Raw genomic sequence first — 17207 nt, forward strand, 5'->3', positions numbered from 1 at the left:
TGGAGTTGTGTCCGTGTAGGGCATTGCAAGAATTTTTGGCAATTAGACCAAAGATGGGAGGGTCATTGCCTGTTGCATAAGGATAGCGAGGCTTTATCACAATTTCAATTCCTGAGGGTGTTAGGTAGGGCATTAGACACGGCAGGATTCAATCCGGGGGAATTTGGTTCACATTCCTTTAGGATAGGCGCAGCAACCGAGGCAGCCGCTCTGGGATTGGGGGAGGGAGTGGTAAAAGGGGTGGGGAGATGGTCATCTAAGTGTTATCGGACTTACGTCCGTCCTCATCTGTTGCTATAATCATGTGTTTCCCCCCCCCCCCCCCCTCCTCCTCTTGTCTCACAGAGCCGCTCGCAGGTCTGGTTAGTGGGCCATTCTTTCATTTATTGCGCTCGAAGGGCGCAGGGTACAAGAAGACGGCCTGCAGCTAAGTATTCCGAAAGAAAAAAGCGGTTTTCTCCGGTGGTTCGGGATTCGGGGCCTGCGATGGGACCAAGTCGTTTTTTCTGTTGGTCGGGTATACCAAACAATTTACACGTCCTGACGTATTGGTCATTCATGCCGGTGGAAACGATCTGGGGTCTCTGCCACAAAAAGAGCTGGTCAGGAGGATTAAGAGAGATATGTCAAGATTACGAGAATTATTTCCCGGGTTAAGGATCGTTTGGTCCACAATGTCCCAGCGCTTACATTGGAGAACAGCATGGGACCAGGCCTAGGTTGGATATAGTAGGCGGAAAGTGAACAAATTGGTCACAGCATTTATGAAGAAGATTAATGGGGCAGTGGTCCATCATGGAGACCTAGAGGACGTGGGAAAAGGTGAATTTTACCTACAGGATGGTGTTCACCTGAACGAATTTGGTTTACCGGCTTTTCATCCTAGCCCATTCGGAAAGACTCCAATTGCTGATGTGATTGGTGGGGGAACTGGGGAAGAGGTGTCTTCCCAGTTGGTGGCGGTGTGCTAGCATCATCAATTGGCAGACCAAGGCAAGAAGTGGTTGGTGGTTAGCCTCCCAATGGGTGGGGAGAGCTAGGTAATTGGCTCCTTGGGCACGGGGTCCCCTTGGAGCTGGTATTTGGTGGTTGGAAACGGACTTAGCGCCTTGCGAGCAGTCCTGAGAAAAAAGACGGCCTGGTCTAGTAGTGGTGATGATGATTTTAACCCCTTGGGGTGGGGGGTTAAGAAAAGGGAGTACAGTGATGCTAGCGCATTGAGAGTTGGGTTATTGTTATTATTGTTATTTTGTTTTGTTATTGCACTTCGTTTATTTATTGATTTGGTTATTTAAATTATGTTAAATTAATAAACAGGCTGTGGCCAGAATTTTATACCACGATATACGAGTATGTTTCTTTATTCTTAAAGTAATAAGTTATTAATGATGTGGTTTGGTAAAGGGCCGGTAATGGACGACTCAATAGGTCATGGGTGGGCCCCGGAGGCGTAAGGCATGTAGGAGGAGGGGCCCGTTGACCGGATGGGAGGAGAAGGCCCCGGTCGCTGGGCGGAGCTCAGACAGGAAGTGACGTAGCGAAGACCAGGGCGAGGCTAGGCAGTTCCTGAATTTAACCTGGTCCGGAAGCAGCTCCCGAAGAATGTCCCTCCCTCCCTCCCCAAAGAAAAGTAATGTTAAGTTAATAGGATTGTGAGGGTGCAATGGCCTAGGGGCCAGGGCGGTTGTAGCGTAGCATCATCAATTGGCAGACCAAGGCAAGAAGTGGTTGGTGGTTAGTCCTCCCAATGGGTGGGGGAGAGCTAGGTAATTGGCTCCTTGGGCACGGGGTCCCTTGGAGCTGGTATTTGGTGGTTGGAACGGACTTAGCGCCTTGCGAAGTCCTGAGAAAAAGACGGCCTGGTCTAGTAGTGGTTGATGATGAATTTTAACCCCTTGGGGTGGGGGTTAAGAAAAAGGGGAGTACAGTGATGCTAGCGCATTGAGAGTTGGTTATTGTTATTATTGTTATTTTGTTTTGTTATTGCACTTAGTTTATTTATTGATTTGGTTATTTAAATTTGTTAAATTAATAAACAGGCTGTGGCCAGAATTTTAATACCAAGATATACGAGTATGTTTCTTTATTCTTAAAGTAATAAGGTTATTAATGATGTGGTTTGTAAAGGGGCCGGTAATGGACGACTCCAATAGGTCATTCTCCCAACGGGAGTCTATTTACAGAGAGGGGGAGAGGGACGGAGCTTCTCACACCCAAGGCGTCCTGCCTACTACTGGACTCCCCGGGACCAGAGGTAACGCAGCACTGAGGGAGACCCACAGCTACCCCACCAACAAAGGATGACAATCTGCCGTTATGGTGGAGGTTAAAGACCCGGGATACCAGTGTCCATTGGGACTGCAGCTATCGTCCCTGCCAGCCTGAAGGTGAATAACTGGCTGCAAGCACATACCTGGGCTAGATCAGCGCCCGCACTGATCTGTCGAGATCTTGCTGCGCCCACAGCCATCCTCCATCCCCATGCACATGGAAATGCTGAATGTGGGCTCAAGTATTATCCTCCCATCTCCCCAATTGCCCTGTCTCGAGCTTGTTGTTACAGTGGAAAGGAAAACTGTCTCTGCCCATGGAAAACCGGAGATTTGGGATAACAAGATATTTCCTAGGATCAGGAAGAAGTTATCTTGCACTCTCTTTACCCAAGGCCCCATACCATGTTGAGACTCCCTCTAACCGAGCCATGTGGCATAGGATGAGCGTGATATTTAGAATCAGGACATGAGCCCCAAGACAGTTTGCTGAACACAACAGAACTCTTTAGTGACTGTGTCTTCTGTTCAGAGACTTCCAGCTTACAACATACTGTGTGTAAATGAGCCATTATATATATGAGGACACTTAGTCTGAGACTTTGTTAATGATTAATAATAGCTTCTACCTACCTGTATATAACCGTTGTATGTTAGATAATATTTATATTGGGCCATTTATTTTTGTCTGCATTTAGTTTATGCTATGAGATGTTGGGGTATAGTTGGTTAATAACTCAGTGATTGCAACCTTTTTTTTGCGTGGCACACTTTTCTTACATTAAAAAAATCCTGTGCAATACCACCATCCCAAAACTTTACAAAATCACACATTGTAGCATAATACAGTATATATATATAACACACTGTACTGTGCTGTCATGCCATGCCTCCTACAACCTATACATGACATATTGACATTCATTCACAAACAATCATAATGATTGTCTGTGAATGAATGTCAATGTCATGGTTGTAAATGATGCCTGATGAGCCTGTCACATACCTTCCAATATTTCAAAATTTGAAAGAGGGGACACCCCCCGCACTGTTTGTCAGTCTGCCGCGGCACACCTGAGGATCTCTCACGGCACACTAGTTGAAAAACACTGACATAACTGATTAGATGACTCAGGATTATTTATATATGCATATGCTTCATTTGAAACTGAACTCCCTTAGCATTACCTGACACTAATAGTTATCAACCTATACTCCAGTTCCTAATAGATCCCTAATACAGATATTTGTGCTCAACCCACTATATAGCAGCAATGTCGTTTTTGGGATAGACATGTAAGACAGGAAAATGGAGGGTATGCACTACAAAAGGGGGAATGGTATGGAGATAGGGAATATCCTATAGATTAGCTAACTATTTTATCATACCATACTACTCTTCTGTACATTTTGACTACTACCCTGTTATTTGAATGGGACACCACGTAGGGCTATAGATATAATACGTACATAGCTAATGGTCCTAAAGTTTAATGGTCCCTAACACAAGAACTATTTGTTCCTTCTCTGAGCATAGGCAAACTACTTGACATCAGCACTTGCTTCCTTGAAACTGCTAAGTAGGTATGGTCTATAATTACTGTAAATGGAATACACAGCTGTACAATATTACTATACCACTGTACTAGTTTCCAATATTTTCTTGGGATTTCAAATCCCACTGAACGCGCTCACCATACTGTCTAGATGAGGGTAAGGCTGTCGGCGGCCGAGACAGCCAGACCTATTTCACATGGAAATTTTCCTTCATATTACAGCAAGTGTTCATTGTTGGGATCTCATTATTATGCATATACTGTGTTATACACAAAGTCAATACAAAGATTGTCAGAGTGGTTATCATCATATTAGCATGACTCGAATCCATATTCAGACCCTTGGTATGATTGCATTGCTGTAGAGAAGCTATCAAAAGTCATATAGTTACATATTGCTATTTCATCATAATATGTCTTGCTTATTAGTGTTGATTCCTACTCCAGTAATGTTAGCATTAGTCAGGCTACAGAAAACATATTTTGAGACTAATTTGTTCAAGTTTATGAATTAATTATAAGAGGATAGCCCACCCCACACATATAGTCCTTATGATCCCCTCAATAAGTTTTAGTATAAGTAGTCACTCCTTTGCTATGTTACCACAACTCCAAATAAAGAGGCCCTAGTTAGAGAACAGACATCCAAATTAAGATTTTCTTCATAGATATTATACTTGTTCACTGAGCCTGTTAACGGTCATATCAGCTTGTCATTTCCAATAGGGAACAGTCCTTCCAGTTTTATTACACATCTCAATGAGGTTTGCTCAGTTTTTCTTTACTCCATACTCTATCCGCATCCCATTTAAATATAGGGTCTGAGAGCCTATGAGCTGCAGAATTTTGGATTAACGGGGTACACTGCTAGCAGCTGAATGAGTGATATCACCAATTGGATCATAGATAATCCTTTCTCTTTCTTATTGTAACCCTGCATTGATGCTTACTTCCTAAATGTGAATGTCTCCAATCCTTAAGTCTTGAGCTGCACCAGAGTGGTTTAAAAAGCTTACTCTCTAAGCTAGTATATATATATATATATATATATATATATATATATATATATATATATATATATATATAAAAATATATATATATATATATATAGTTTTGCTTTTCATATATCTTATAAAACAAGAAAACTTAGGGTTAACTATTTGGGACCCAAGAGTGGCCCCCTAATGCCCATGGTAGCCTTCTATGGCTTTGTTTCTATACTGCGAGGTCCAAAAGCGGCCTAATTTGTTATTTAGAAGGCTTACAGTTTAACCGCCAAATATGATGTTCACTATTAATCATAATCAATGTTTTATAATTTTGATGTGTTTACTTGGAATCAATTATATTCTGTACTGATTGTATTGAATAACATTACTTGTATGCCGTGAATTGAACTTCAATAAAAACTATTACAAAAAAAAATGTTAGATTACAGTTACATTTTTTAATAAAACCATTGGGAGGCATGCAAATAAAGGATATTATTAGAAACATGCCTTTAAAGTATAATGCCAGTTTACTTTTAGATTTCATGCAATCAATTTACTATCAGAGAAAAAGTAGAATTTTTTTTTAGAAAATCATTAGATAATTTCCATTAATGTTCACTAGCTGTGTAATCCATAAAAGAGGAGTAGTATAAAATACTAAATTGATTTTTAAACTAATAAAAATAAGTTATGTTCATTGTTCATTTGTGTTAAAATTTTATTTTAAGCATGTCATTCTTCACAATCCTGTTTATATTTTTCAGTTGGAATCGTTTCAACCATTTTGTATTTCCTTCCATCTGCCTAATTCTGTTATCTTAGAAGAAATACTTATTTTGGAAATTGTTGTCTTCAACTATTTGGAAGAAGATACAGAGGTAAAGTGTTGTCAGGAGACCTGATAAAAGAAAGCTGTTTTATTTTTTTTATTGGGTTTTGGGTAAATATGATATGAGGGATTTCCTGGAAATATTAGACTTAACAGTGGAACATACTTCTCTGTTTGAAGTACAGTTAATCTTCAATCATTATCAAAGCACATAATGTTTTGTTCATAATATTTATTCATCATATGACAAATAATATAATAAAGGTTATAGAGATGACAGAAAATCAATACTAGGCATAATATTACAAAAATGTAAGATCAAAAAACATATAATGGAAAAATAGTTTTGAATGATTTGTTAATTTCCATGAAAGTGAAAATTAAATGTCTATGTATCATATATAAAGCATGTTGTTCTTTCTAAATAACTGACAATTGACTTTCAAGCAATACTGTAGAATTAACACTTTAGTGACACTTCCCAGATACAATCTTGTTGCAGGAAACAACCTTATTGTTTGGAATTACCATTCTAAAAAGCAACATATCTCAAAACATGGGTCAACGCTGTCCATCTGTGCGTCTGAGAACTCCTTTGTGAGCAATTAAAGGCAAGACAATGTCACACATAAAAAGTATCTACGTTTGTTCTATGGCAATAACCCTTCATCAGAGCACCCTTCAATTAGGATTACAAATACCATTTATGTCTTGCATTTATTTTTGAATGAGCATCAAAGTATGTTTACGGCTTCAGGTATATGGACACGTATGATCACAAAATATGCTTGCAATGACATAGCATATATTTTTTTTAATTTTGCTATCAATCCCTCTCACTTTGTAGATTTGATGTCATCTGTTTTAATTTTAAAGTTACTACTGTAACTGCAAATGTGATGGTAGTCAATATATTATTTTTAATGCATGGGTCTATTATTATTATTTTCTTGTGTTCTTTTTAAAGTGCCAACAGATTCTGCAGCACTATACAAAGTAAAATACATTCATAGGGTACATCATTACAATACATACACTAACGCCTAGATTTAGAGTTTTGTCGGTAAAAAGCTGCGTAGCTAACGCTGCTTTTTTCCCCAACGCACCCTTCAAACAACGCTGGTATTTAGAGTTATCTGAGGGGCTGCGTTGGGCTCAAAAAAGGGTGCGTTGAGCCTAACTTAGCTCCACTTCAACCCTCAATACCATCGTTGCTTACGGTAGCGGTAAGCTGGGAAAACATGCTCGTGCACGATATCCCCATAGGAAACAATGGGGCAGTTTTGGCTGGAAAAAAAACTAACACCTGAAAAAAAGCAGCGTTCAGCTCCTAACGCAGCCCCATTGTTTCCTATGGGGAAACACTCTCTAAGTCTGCACCTAACACCCTAACATGAACACCGAGTCTAAACACCCCTAACCTTATACTTATTAACCCCTAATCTGCCGCCCCCGCTATCGCTGACACCTGCATTATACTATTAACCCCTAATCTGCCACTCCGGACACCGCCGCAACCTACATTATAGCTATGAACCCCTAATCTACTGCCCCTAACACCGCCGACCCCTATATTATATTTATTAACCCCTAATCTGCCCCCCCAACGTCGCCGCTACCTAACTACACTTATTAACCCCTAATCTGCCGACCGGACCTCGCCGTCACTATAATAAATGTATTAACCCCTAAACCGCTGCACCCCCTCCTTGCAAACACTATAATATATGTTATTAAACCCTAATCTGCCCTCCCTAACATTGCCGCCACCTACCTACAATTATAAACCCCTAATCTTCCGCCCGCACCATCACCGCTACTATAATAAAGTTATTAACCCCTAAACCTAACTCTAACCCTATCCCTAACACCCCCTAACATAAATATAATTTATATTAAACGAAATAATATTGCCAAAATTAACTAAATTATTCCTATTTAAAACTAAATACTTACCTATAAAATAAACCCTAATATAGCTACAATATAATTAATAATTACATTGTAGCTATTTTAGGATTTATATATATTTTACAGGCAACTTTGTATTTATTTTAACTAGGTACAATAGCTATTAAATAGTTATTAACTATTTAATAGCTACCTAGTTAATATAACTACAAAATTACCTGTAAAATAAATCCTATCCTAAGTTACAATTAAACCTAACACTACACTATCATTACATTAATTAAATAAATTACCTACAATTACCTAAAATAAAATACAATTAATTAAACTATTCTATAATACAAAAAAACAAACACTAAATTACAAAAAATAAAAAAGAATTACAAGCAGTTTAAACTAATTACACCTAATTTAAGCCCCCTAATAAAATAAAAAAGCCCCCCAAAATAAAAAATTCCCTACCCTATTCTAAAATACAAAAGTAATCAGCTCTTTTACCAGCCCTTAAAAGGGCTTTTTGCTGGGCCTTGCCCCAAAGTAATCAGCTCTTTTGCATGAAAATAATATACAATACCCCCCCAACATTACAACCCACCACCCACATACCCCTACTCTAACCCACCCCAAACCCCCCCTTAAAAAAACCTATCGCTAACCCCCTGAAGATCATCCTACCTTGAGTCGTCTTCACTCAGCCGAGCCAAATTCTTCATCCAAGGTGCGCAGAGGAGGTCCATCATCAGGTAGAATTGTTCATCCAGACGACGTCTTCAATCTTCATCCATGCGGAGCGGAGCCATCTTCAAAGGAGCCGATGTAGAGCCATCCTCTTCTACCAACGGATAACAACGAATGAAGGTTCCTTTAAGGGACGTCCTCCAAGATGGCGTCCCTTCAATTCCGATTGGCTGATAGAATTCTATCAGCCAATCGGAAATAAGGTGGAAAAAATCTGATTGGCTGATGCAATCTGCCAATCAGATTGAAGTTCAATCCGATTGGCTGATCCAATCAGCCAATCGTATTGAACTCACATTCTATTGGCTGATCGGAACAGCCAATAGAATGCGAGTTCAATACGATTTGCTGATTCCTTTTTTTTTTTATAGTGGCGGCGATGTGGGGGGGGCCTCAGTTTAGGGGTACATAGGTAGTTTATGGGTGTTAGTGTACTTTAGAGCACAGTAGTTAAGAGCTTTATATTCACGCAGCTGTTTGGATCCACAAGCTGGCTATTGTTTGGATCGAGCTGCTTAGTGTGGCAGTTTTGTTTTATACCGGATACTGTCATTGGGACTTCTGGAACCTCTTGACACAGAGATAAGATGCTTTCACCTGCAACCTTTAATATCGTGGACAACTTATCCTAACTGAGGGAGAGGTATCTTTTTGGACATCAGTGTCTTGATTTGCTGTGGAACCTAATGGTGTTTCTGGATATGTTTTAACATACCTTACATGTTTGAGGTTGTTTAGTGTGATTTTGAATTTGTGTGCTGTAATAAATTTCCATGAAGTGTTTTAACAACTACACTCAGAGGAGTCTGCGCTGTACTGTTCTGTCTTTTTTGTCTAGCAATTTCCCAACTTCCAGTGCTGAGTCCTGAGAAAGCAGCAACTCCAACGAGGATCACTATCAGCACCTGAGCATCATTTTATACATCATATATCCTTTTCATTGTGAATAACATCTGTTAAATTTTTCGTTATTGATACCATGGCGCTTGAGATTTTATTTGTTGTTTTATATCGGTATATATGTGTAGCCACCAATCACCAACTAGTTCAAAAAAGTGCCTTGCTGCTCCTGAGCCTACATATGTATACTCTTCAACAAAGGATATCAATAGAAAAAAAGCAAAATTTGATTATAGAAAGAAATTGGAAAGTTGCTTAAAATTGCATGTTCTTTTAAAACTTTTTTTTTTTAAATAAGCTGATGAAGCACAGTTGTGCAGCCAATCTACATTGGTACCAATATTAAAGGAATATAAAAGGACAAAAATAAAATAATGTAATAAGTTAGAGCATTTTATTATTGCATTAGTGTGGGCATATATAAAAAGTATATATTTTTTTTTTCTTTCACAGGTTTCCATAACACTTTTTTACAGTGAAGGTTTTGCTATTCATATGTCATCTACAAATAACATTGGAGCTCATCAGAATATATCAGTCCCAAGCCAAGAGGGAAAAAGTGTTCATTTTCCAATTGTGGCAAATAAACTGGGCACATTTCCAATTAAAGTTCAAGCAGTATCTTCACTTGCTTCAGATATTGTTACTCAAAATCTATTGATTAAGGTAATGATAATAACTTAATTGTCATAAATTAATATCACACATTTATAATTCTCTCTTTCTAACTGCACTTTCTATTCCACACTTCAGCTGGTAGATTTCCCTATGTTTGAAAAAAAAATGTTTTAGTGGCTTCTGGTGAAAATGTACAATGCCTTGAATAGCAGTATTCACTGGGGTGGAACTACCATTGGTGCAGCAGCTGCAGTGGCACTAGGGCCCACATTCTGTAAGGGACCCATAGCAGCCAGTCTATACATAGGCATGTGCAGAATATGTACAGCCTTTAATTAGTGCAGGTTTCCAGTCTAAAGGTTTCCAGTCTATCTTTTGTACTCAAAATCATTATACAGAACATCTTGTATAATAGTATCATTTCTTACTACTCAGATACCTTTGGAGGACTCAAAAATAAATTTGCACCGGAGCCATCTGTTGATTGCCCTTACCTGTGACATATCCGACGTACGTTTAATCTACCTTTGGAGGACTCAAAAATAAATTTGCACCAGAGCTCTCTGTTAAATGCCCTTACCTGTGACATACCCGACATATGTTTAATCTTGTTTAGCAATACCACAATGGCGAAAAATAAGCAGTCATAGACCGAGCTAAATCGATGCTGTGTATTTATTTTCACATCAAGAAAAAGCAAAGGTTACACCACTCCACACACATCAGCTACATGGATGTAGCTGATGTGTGTGGAGTGGTGTAACCTTTGCTTTTTATTGATGTGAAAATAAATACACAGCATCGATTTAGCTCGGTCTATGACTGCTTATTTTTCGCCATTGTGGTATTGCTGGATTCCTTTTTGGTGTGTGAGATACACAGCGTAGATTTCTAAGCTACAGGTTCTGTACTGAACAGACGCTATCCGGTGAGGAGGAGGAGTGCCTAGAAACTTTCCACTATCCCGCAGTGTGGGGCTGGATAACCGTGAGTAACCTGGGTTGTTGTTTTCATAAACACACAAAGTTAGCTCGACACCAAGTTGTTTACTTGCAATACATTATATTATACTGAGGTACTGGAGGATTATGGTGGTTATGTGAGCGTATAAACCTACAAGGGAGAAATATACTATTTTACAGTGTGCTTAAGAAACTTACCCAGCTGAACATATATACATTTAACACTACATGTATATTTGGAAACATGAGTGTTATCAGTAAGAACTTTGCAACAATTTGAATTCCTGCAAATAAACGGGTTGTGGTAACAATACATGAGAGACTACAAGCTCATTTAAAATAAACAAGATTGTTCTGTTTTGGTTGCATACAGCTGAAAGGTTAAGTGGATATATTCTTTATGGCTTATATACACAGTTTTTGCAACAGTGTGTCTTTTAATTTAATCTAGATTAGCTTTATCAAGGATAAAGGATACAGCTAGATCAGGTGAAACGTACTGTGTATGCGTCTCAGAGAAGGGTGATCACGTGACCACTATTACAATGGACAATGTATCGACCACACACATTTGATACTGTTACCCTGTGTGGTTTAAGTTGTGTTTTGGTGTGTCGGATGTATAAGCCCTGAGTGACCTTTTAAAGTTTTTATTATAAACTTTATTTATGATTCTTTTACTGGAGAAACACTTTGAGCGTGATCCTTAGAGCTAACGTTGCTCGGTAGTTGCAAGAGCGATTTTTACCTATAGCAGAATTACACTATGGGGCATATCTATCAAGCTCCGAATGGAGCTTGACGGCCCGTGTTGCAGCTGCTCCATAACCTGTCCGCCTGCTCTGATGAGGCGGACAGAAATCGCCACAATTCAACCCAATTGAGAACGATCGGGTTGATTGACACCCCCTGCTGGTGGCCGATTGGCCGTGAATCTGCAGGGGGCGGCATTGCACCAGAAGCTCACAAGAGCTGCTGGTGCAATGCTGAATACGGACAGTGTATTGCTCTCCGTATTCAGTGAGGTCTGGCAGACCTGATCTGCAGTGTCGGATCAGGTCCGCCAGACCTTTGATAAATAGACCTCTATATATGCTCCTTTCTTTCCTCGGGTCAAGTGGAATTACGATACAGTGGACCCTGTTATTTTTCTCATAAATAACTCCAAGGGAGAGAGCACAGTGTTATCTATATGGCACTCATGAAATAGCGCTGTCTAACTGTGAAAAACTGTCATAATTCACTGAGATGATTAGCGGCCTTCAATGGCTTATAAATCAGTTTTCACATTAATGAAGGGAATATCAACGCGGATTCGAGTCCATATACAGTATTAATTATGTATACATCAGATGGATGACCCAGCATATCAGACATTAATGTACTGTTACTTGACTTTATCCCTATGTTGGTCATTAGCGTTATTACATAGTATCTAGTATGTGCGCCATCCCTATGCGTAACATCTAAGTATCTATTTCCCTTTCTGGCAATAATTTGAGGGCCATTTAATTCATGGCTACCTAATGAACCGTATATCAATCATGATCTGAGCCTATACACTGTATTTATGTGTGTACCTGATGGACAAAACGTTTCTTTGGTAAAATGCTTTTTATGACTCCCTTATTCATGACTGCTTCCCCAAATACTGAATCTACATCTGTCTAAATACTGGTGTCTTTCCAGTAGTTTGTCTCAGTTCCTGCACCATCAATTGTACTCAGTGTTTTATCACTAATATGGCACACATACATAAGTTATTTGTATCACTGATTACGCATGTTTTGATATGATCTACATCCAATGTTGCTCTTGACTCACATATCGTCTTATGTTGATAATCTGTCAACATTACCTACTGACGTGGTTGTGATCACGTAACGGATTCCCATCCAATGGGAGGAGGACGTCTTTGATTGGACTCCCTCAGGGGTGTGTACCTTCTGCCGCCCCTGATAGGCTAATGTGTCTGACTTAAGCAGGAAGGCTTCTCATAGTCGGGTTAGCCTTTGAAAAAGCCGGTTGCGGCAAAATGTGCATCAGGCGCTCAGTGAGACTAGCTACCTATTAATTGTCATTATCAGTTCTTCTGTTGTGGCTCACATTTGAAGTGGATGACTATCCCTGTATTCCACTATATCTCATTAATTGGAATTTCTGAATCGTTATCACTTGGGTACTCTCTCAGTCCGGTCAACACTGCTCCAGTATTGCACTAGTTAGCAGTTATTATTGATTGAGGTCAATCCACCTTTTTATAGACAGTTTCTTGTGTAATCTGTGAGCATATTATGGTGTACACCGGAATGAGTTTCTCTACCCCTTTTTGACTCTATCTTATTGTCATGATGGCTCTAGGGTGATATTATCCTGTTCTGCACACACATTTAATTTTTGGTGGGTTCTCCACCTTTGTGTATTATTAGTAAGCCACACTACATATTGGGATTGTACTATCATGTACATACATAGGTTTGCTAGTACTCCCCTTTCCTTATGTTTTTTAATCTAAGTTTTATGTACACCTACATTGTTAGTGAGTTATTCTTCATATACTTAATAAATGTTAAGTTTTAATGTGGTTACCCTCCTTGGCGGCTCTTCCTGCCCTATGTATTTTTCCTTATATGGTAGAAATATAGAGTATTTTTGCTCTGCCTTTGTCCACCTTTTCTCTTCTTTTTGTTGAAATCAGTTTGTTTTTTTTTTAACATTTTTTATTGAGGTAAAGAATATAACAGTACATAGCAATCATGTAGGAAAACCCTCAACCCGTGAGGATACATAACAAGGTATACAGTACTGTACATATGGCATACATCTCCACAAAACTATAAATATAAACAAAGTCTTGCACTTTCACATATACAGAAAACAAAAACTAAAAACTGAACTAAACACCAGTAAAGAAGTGCTACCTATGTGGTTAATAAAAGTAAGAAGAACTAAACTCAGATTTTCAAATGAAAATATGGGGCACTTTTGAAGCCCTTATGACGATAATTGCCAAAAGTTATGAAAAGAATTCAAATATATAGCTTATAGGGCCATATTTAAGCCTATACAAATAGAAATCTCCTTAGACTAGTTAAATCATTAGAAAATATACAATAAGAAAGGAGATTGGCAAGATTATTATTATGTAATACTTGAATGAGGATATTACTAGCCGCTACATTGTACCAGTCTTGTGTTAGAAAGAAGAGAAATTCAAGGGAATCTACGTTCCTTGGTTTACTGAGTAAACATATACTAAGGCAGGAGTCCTAGGGGGCCTTGGGGGGGGGGGGAATCATAGCCAACCAGTTGATAATATATAGCTAGACAGTTGAGGCCATGAAGGCAGACCATATATAGCTAGGCTCTGTAACCTGGACAATAACTTGCCAAATAAAAGCAGCCCAGGGCTATCATTGTTGTTATGCTTAAATCTAAATTATCTATATGAACTGGCAATTTTCATGTCTGGGGAGAGAATATAGTGTAGTTAGTCTCAATTTTGTGAAGCTGAAGTCACTTTATACTATTAAATTAAATTACACTCGGGGTGTTGCTAGCCATGAAGTACATATTAAACTGGGTAAGGAAACTATAACACTGAAGCTTAAACTATCAGAACAATAGCATTACTAGTATAGGGGGTATTAACCATATGTATTTGCATCAAAATATATCTGCAAAGTAGATCAGAGAGTATATAATACACCTACTTTTAATGATGAAATAAAACCTGTCCCCTAAAAACATATACTGTATAACTACAAGAATCTGAACAAAGGGGAGGGGGCAACTCAAGAACTGGCCATATTAAATACAACTATTATATAGAAAACCACATTAGGTTAAGGCAACATAAGGCTGGAATTACAATTATTATAGATGTTGAGAGAGATTCCAAAGCCAGAAGGATGAAATATTCAAGTGAACATAGGCAGGCTATCCCGGCCGTAGACAGCCCACCCTCCTCTGCACAAGAAAGTAATACAACCTATAGGTACAGTGAAATGATAAGGAATCGCTATAAATGAGCTTAGATACAGCTAAACTATATATTTAGCTAGGTACGGTATTAAACCTCAATTAGTGAAAACATGAGCTATAAATTCCAATAACAGCTATCATATACTGAGTGACATTAAACATTTGGATCTACTAGCAGATATCTTGCAGCTGAAGTAAAACCTAAGCTTCAAACTTACATTTTACTGGGAAGATTACTATTAATAGAACAATTAAGCTCTCATTTATTTTTGGGTACGTTATAGTACTAACTCAGGGGCATGGGCCCCATACCCCCAGGTCAAAAATGAAATGTGCAGTTCCCTAGCATACAATACAAAAATATGGCCAGTATAAAAAAGAGTAAAGGGCTGACAAATATATGCATAAAATGGAACAGTATAGCTGTAGTAAGGGCATTGGTATCTTTAAGCCAAAAATTGTGTCGAGTTAAACATATGAAAGTTATTCTATTAAAAAGGATAAACGCAGTGAAACCGAGTGGTGGATATCTAAACAACAGAACTTGAGTAAGGTAGCGAAATACATATACAAATAATAAGCACTCTGAACTCATAGCTCACTAGTACTATCTTGCATAAAACCCAGAGTGAATAGGTACAGCATACAAAACTCCAACAGTTGCATTAATATCTTAAACAAATTAGCACTAGATAACTTGACAGATCACACATATTTATGTTGCTGTAAAAAAAGAGAAAAATGTGTCCCAAATCTGAAAACAATAAAACTGGGTGATACTGCCCAACATGTAGCGCAGTGTCTCTGGGCTCAAATCGTACTGAAAATATCTTCATCCTGCATCAAATTAGTTAAAAAACATTCATAGAAATAGAATACCTAACAGTAATATGAACCTGAAATATACTGGCTGGGACATTAAAAGTGCGTGTGTACCTGCTACCAGCAGTATGTCCAAAAACATGAGGAATGTACCTTACTCTATAGGAGCATAAGTAAAATAAAAGGGAGAAGTCCAATAATATAAAAAGTTCTTTCTACCCAAGTGGGGTAGCAAAATAAGATACCTATTCCATACTCGATGAGATCACTGCAACAAGACTAATCCAGATGTGGGAAAGTTCCAGAGGCCATGACAGTTGAAATCAGTTTTGAGCCTTAATTGGTTTAGCTTTCAACAAAGAATACCAAGAGAACAAATTACATTTGATGATAAAAGCACATTGGAAATTTGTTTAAAAATGCATGTTTTATCTGAATTATGAAAGTTTAATTTTGACTTGACTGTCCCTTTAAGTGCTCATTAGTACTGGTTAAGCAACTCCCTGCTGGGTTAATGTATGTTTGTATCACCCAGTGCAAAAGCAATAGCCGGAACTAGCTTTGCTTTGCCGTCATTGATCAAGTTTCCGTGTGTCATGAAACGCGTATGATGCAGCAGACTTCCACCAGTGGGAATTGTGCCTTTTGGTTAACCCCAATTGTTGTTTGCATTGCTTTTAATGGTTGTCAATAAAAAATATTTTTAAACTATTACGGAATGCGGAGGATCCTTGGATTAACTTTTATCAGCTGCTTGCCAGCTCATATTTTCCCTTTAGAAATAGAAAATATGGCTTTTGCAATAAGGAATAACAATGGATTATTATTGCAGTGTTCAATTGTAATCAATATAAATACTAACATAATAGAGCGTAAAATGTAAAAGAAATATATATTTATGGTTTTGAGAGTTGTCAAAGATTTCTACACAGAAACATTCTTATAATCCCTCTTTATTGGGCATGTGATTAGGTAATAAAAAAAGAAAGTCAACCCCTTGTGTGATTTTGTAGTTGTGTATCACTCCAATGATGCTTTTGTTAATATAATAAAAGTTTAATACAAATTGATGGTAGATAAAAACCATCTGCTTCATCTAGTCTGTGCATGTTACCGCCTGCTTTAAACCATTAGTGGTTTTGAAGTTCAGCCTTATTTATTTTTTGCTATCTTTACATATGTCACTATGTTACTTGTTAGCCTTTGCCACTGGGAATTTATTTCCTTTTAAACACAATTATGTAAGACAATTATTATTTTCCCACGTTACTTCATAGAAATAGTAAAGTCTTCATAAGCTTAAAGAGACAGAAAACTCTATAAAACAATATAATGAATATGGAAGGAAACTTTCTAAACAAGTTTTTATATATATATATATATTTATAAATATATATATATATATATATATATATATATATATATATATATATATATATACACTGTTTAGTTTGATTCGCACTCCTTCAAATTATTACCACTGACTCATTAGAGTGATCTGATTTCTAAGTTAATATCAGATCAACAATGTGCTCGGGGGGGTTAAAGTTATAAATAATAATAATGAAAAGAGAGTTGTGGGGAACTTGTCCTCACTATAGTTCCCTTTGTCCGGCACCAGAGTA

The 17207-nt window shown here is 38.0% G+C and overlaps 1 protein-coding gene across 1 annotated transcript in view; it reads left to right on the top strand.

The window, feature by feature from the left end:
* Positions 1–17207, top strand: part of CD109 (CD109 molecule) — a 401861-nt gene that overhangs the window by 220366 nt on the left and 164288 nt on the right. Inside the window, 2 exon segments of the mRNA XM_053710442.1 lie at positions 5583–5696; positions 9650–9862. Coding sequence (XP_053566417.1) covers positions 5583–5696; positions 9650–9862 — 327 coding nt within the window.

The sequence above is a fragment of the Bombina bombina genome, chromosome 4, assembly GCF_027579735.1.
Source record: "Bombina bombina isolate aBomBom1 chromosome 4, aBomBom1.pri, whole genome shotgun sequence".
Classification (NCBI taxonomy): Eukaryota; Metazoa; Chordata; class Amphibia; order Anura; family Bombinatoridae; genus Bombina; species Bombina bombina.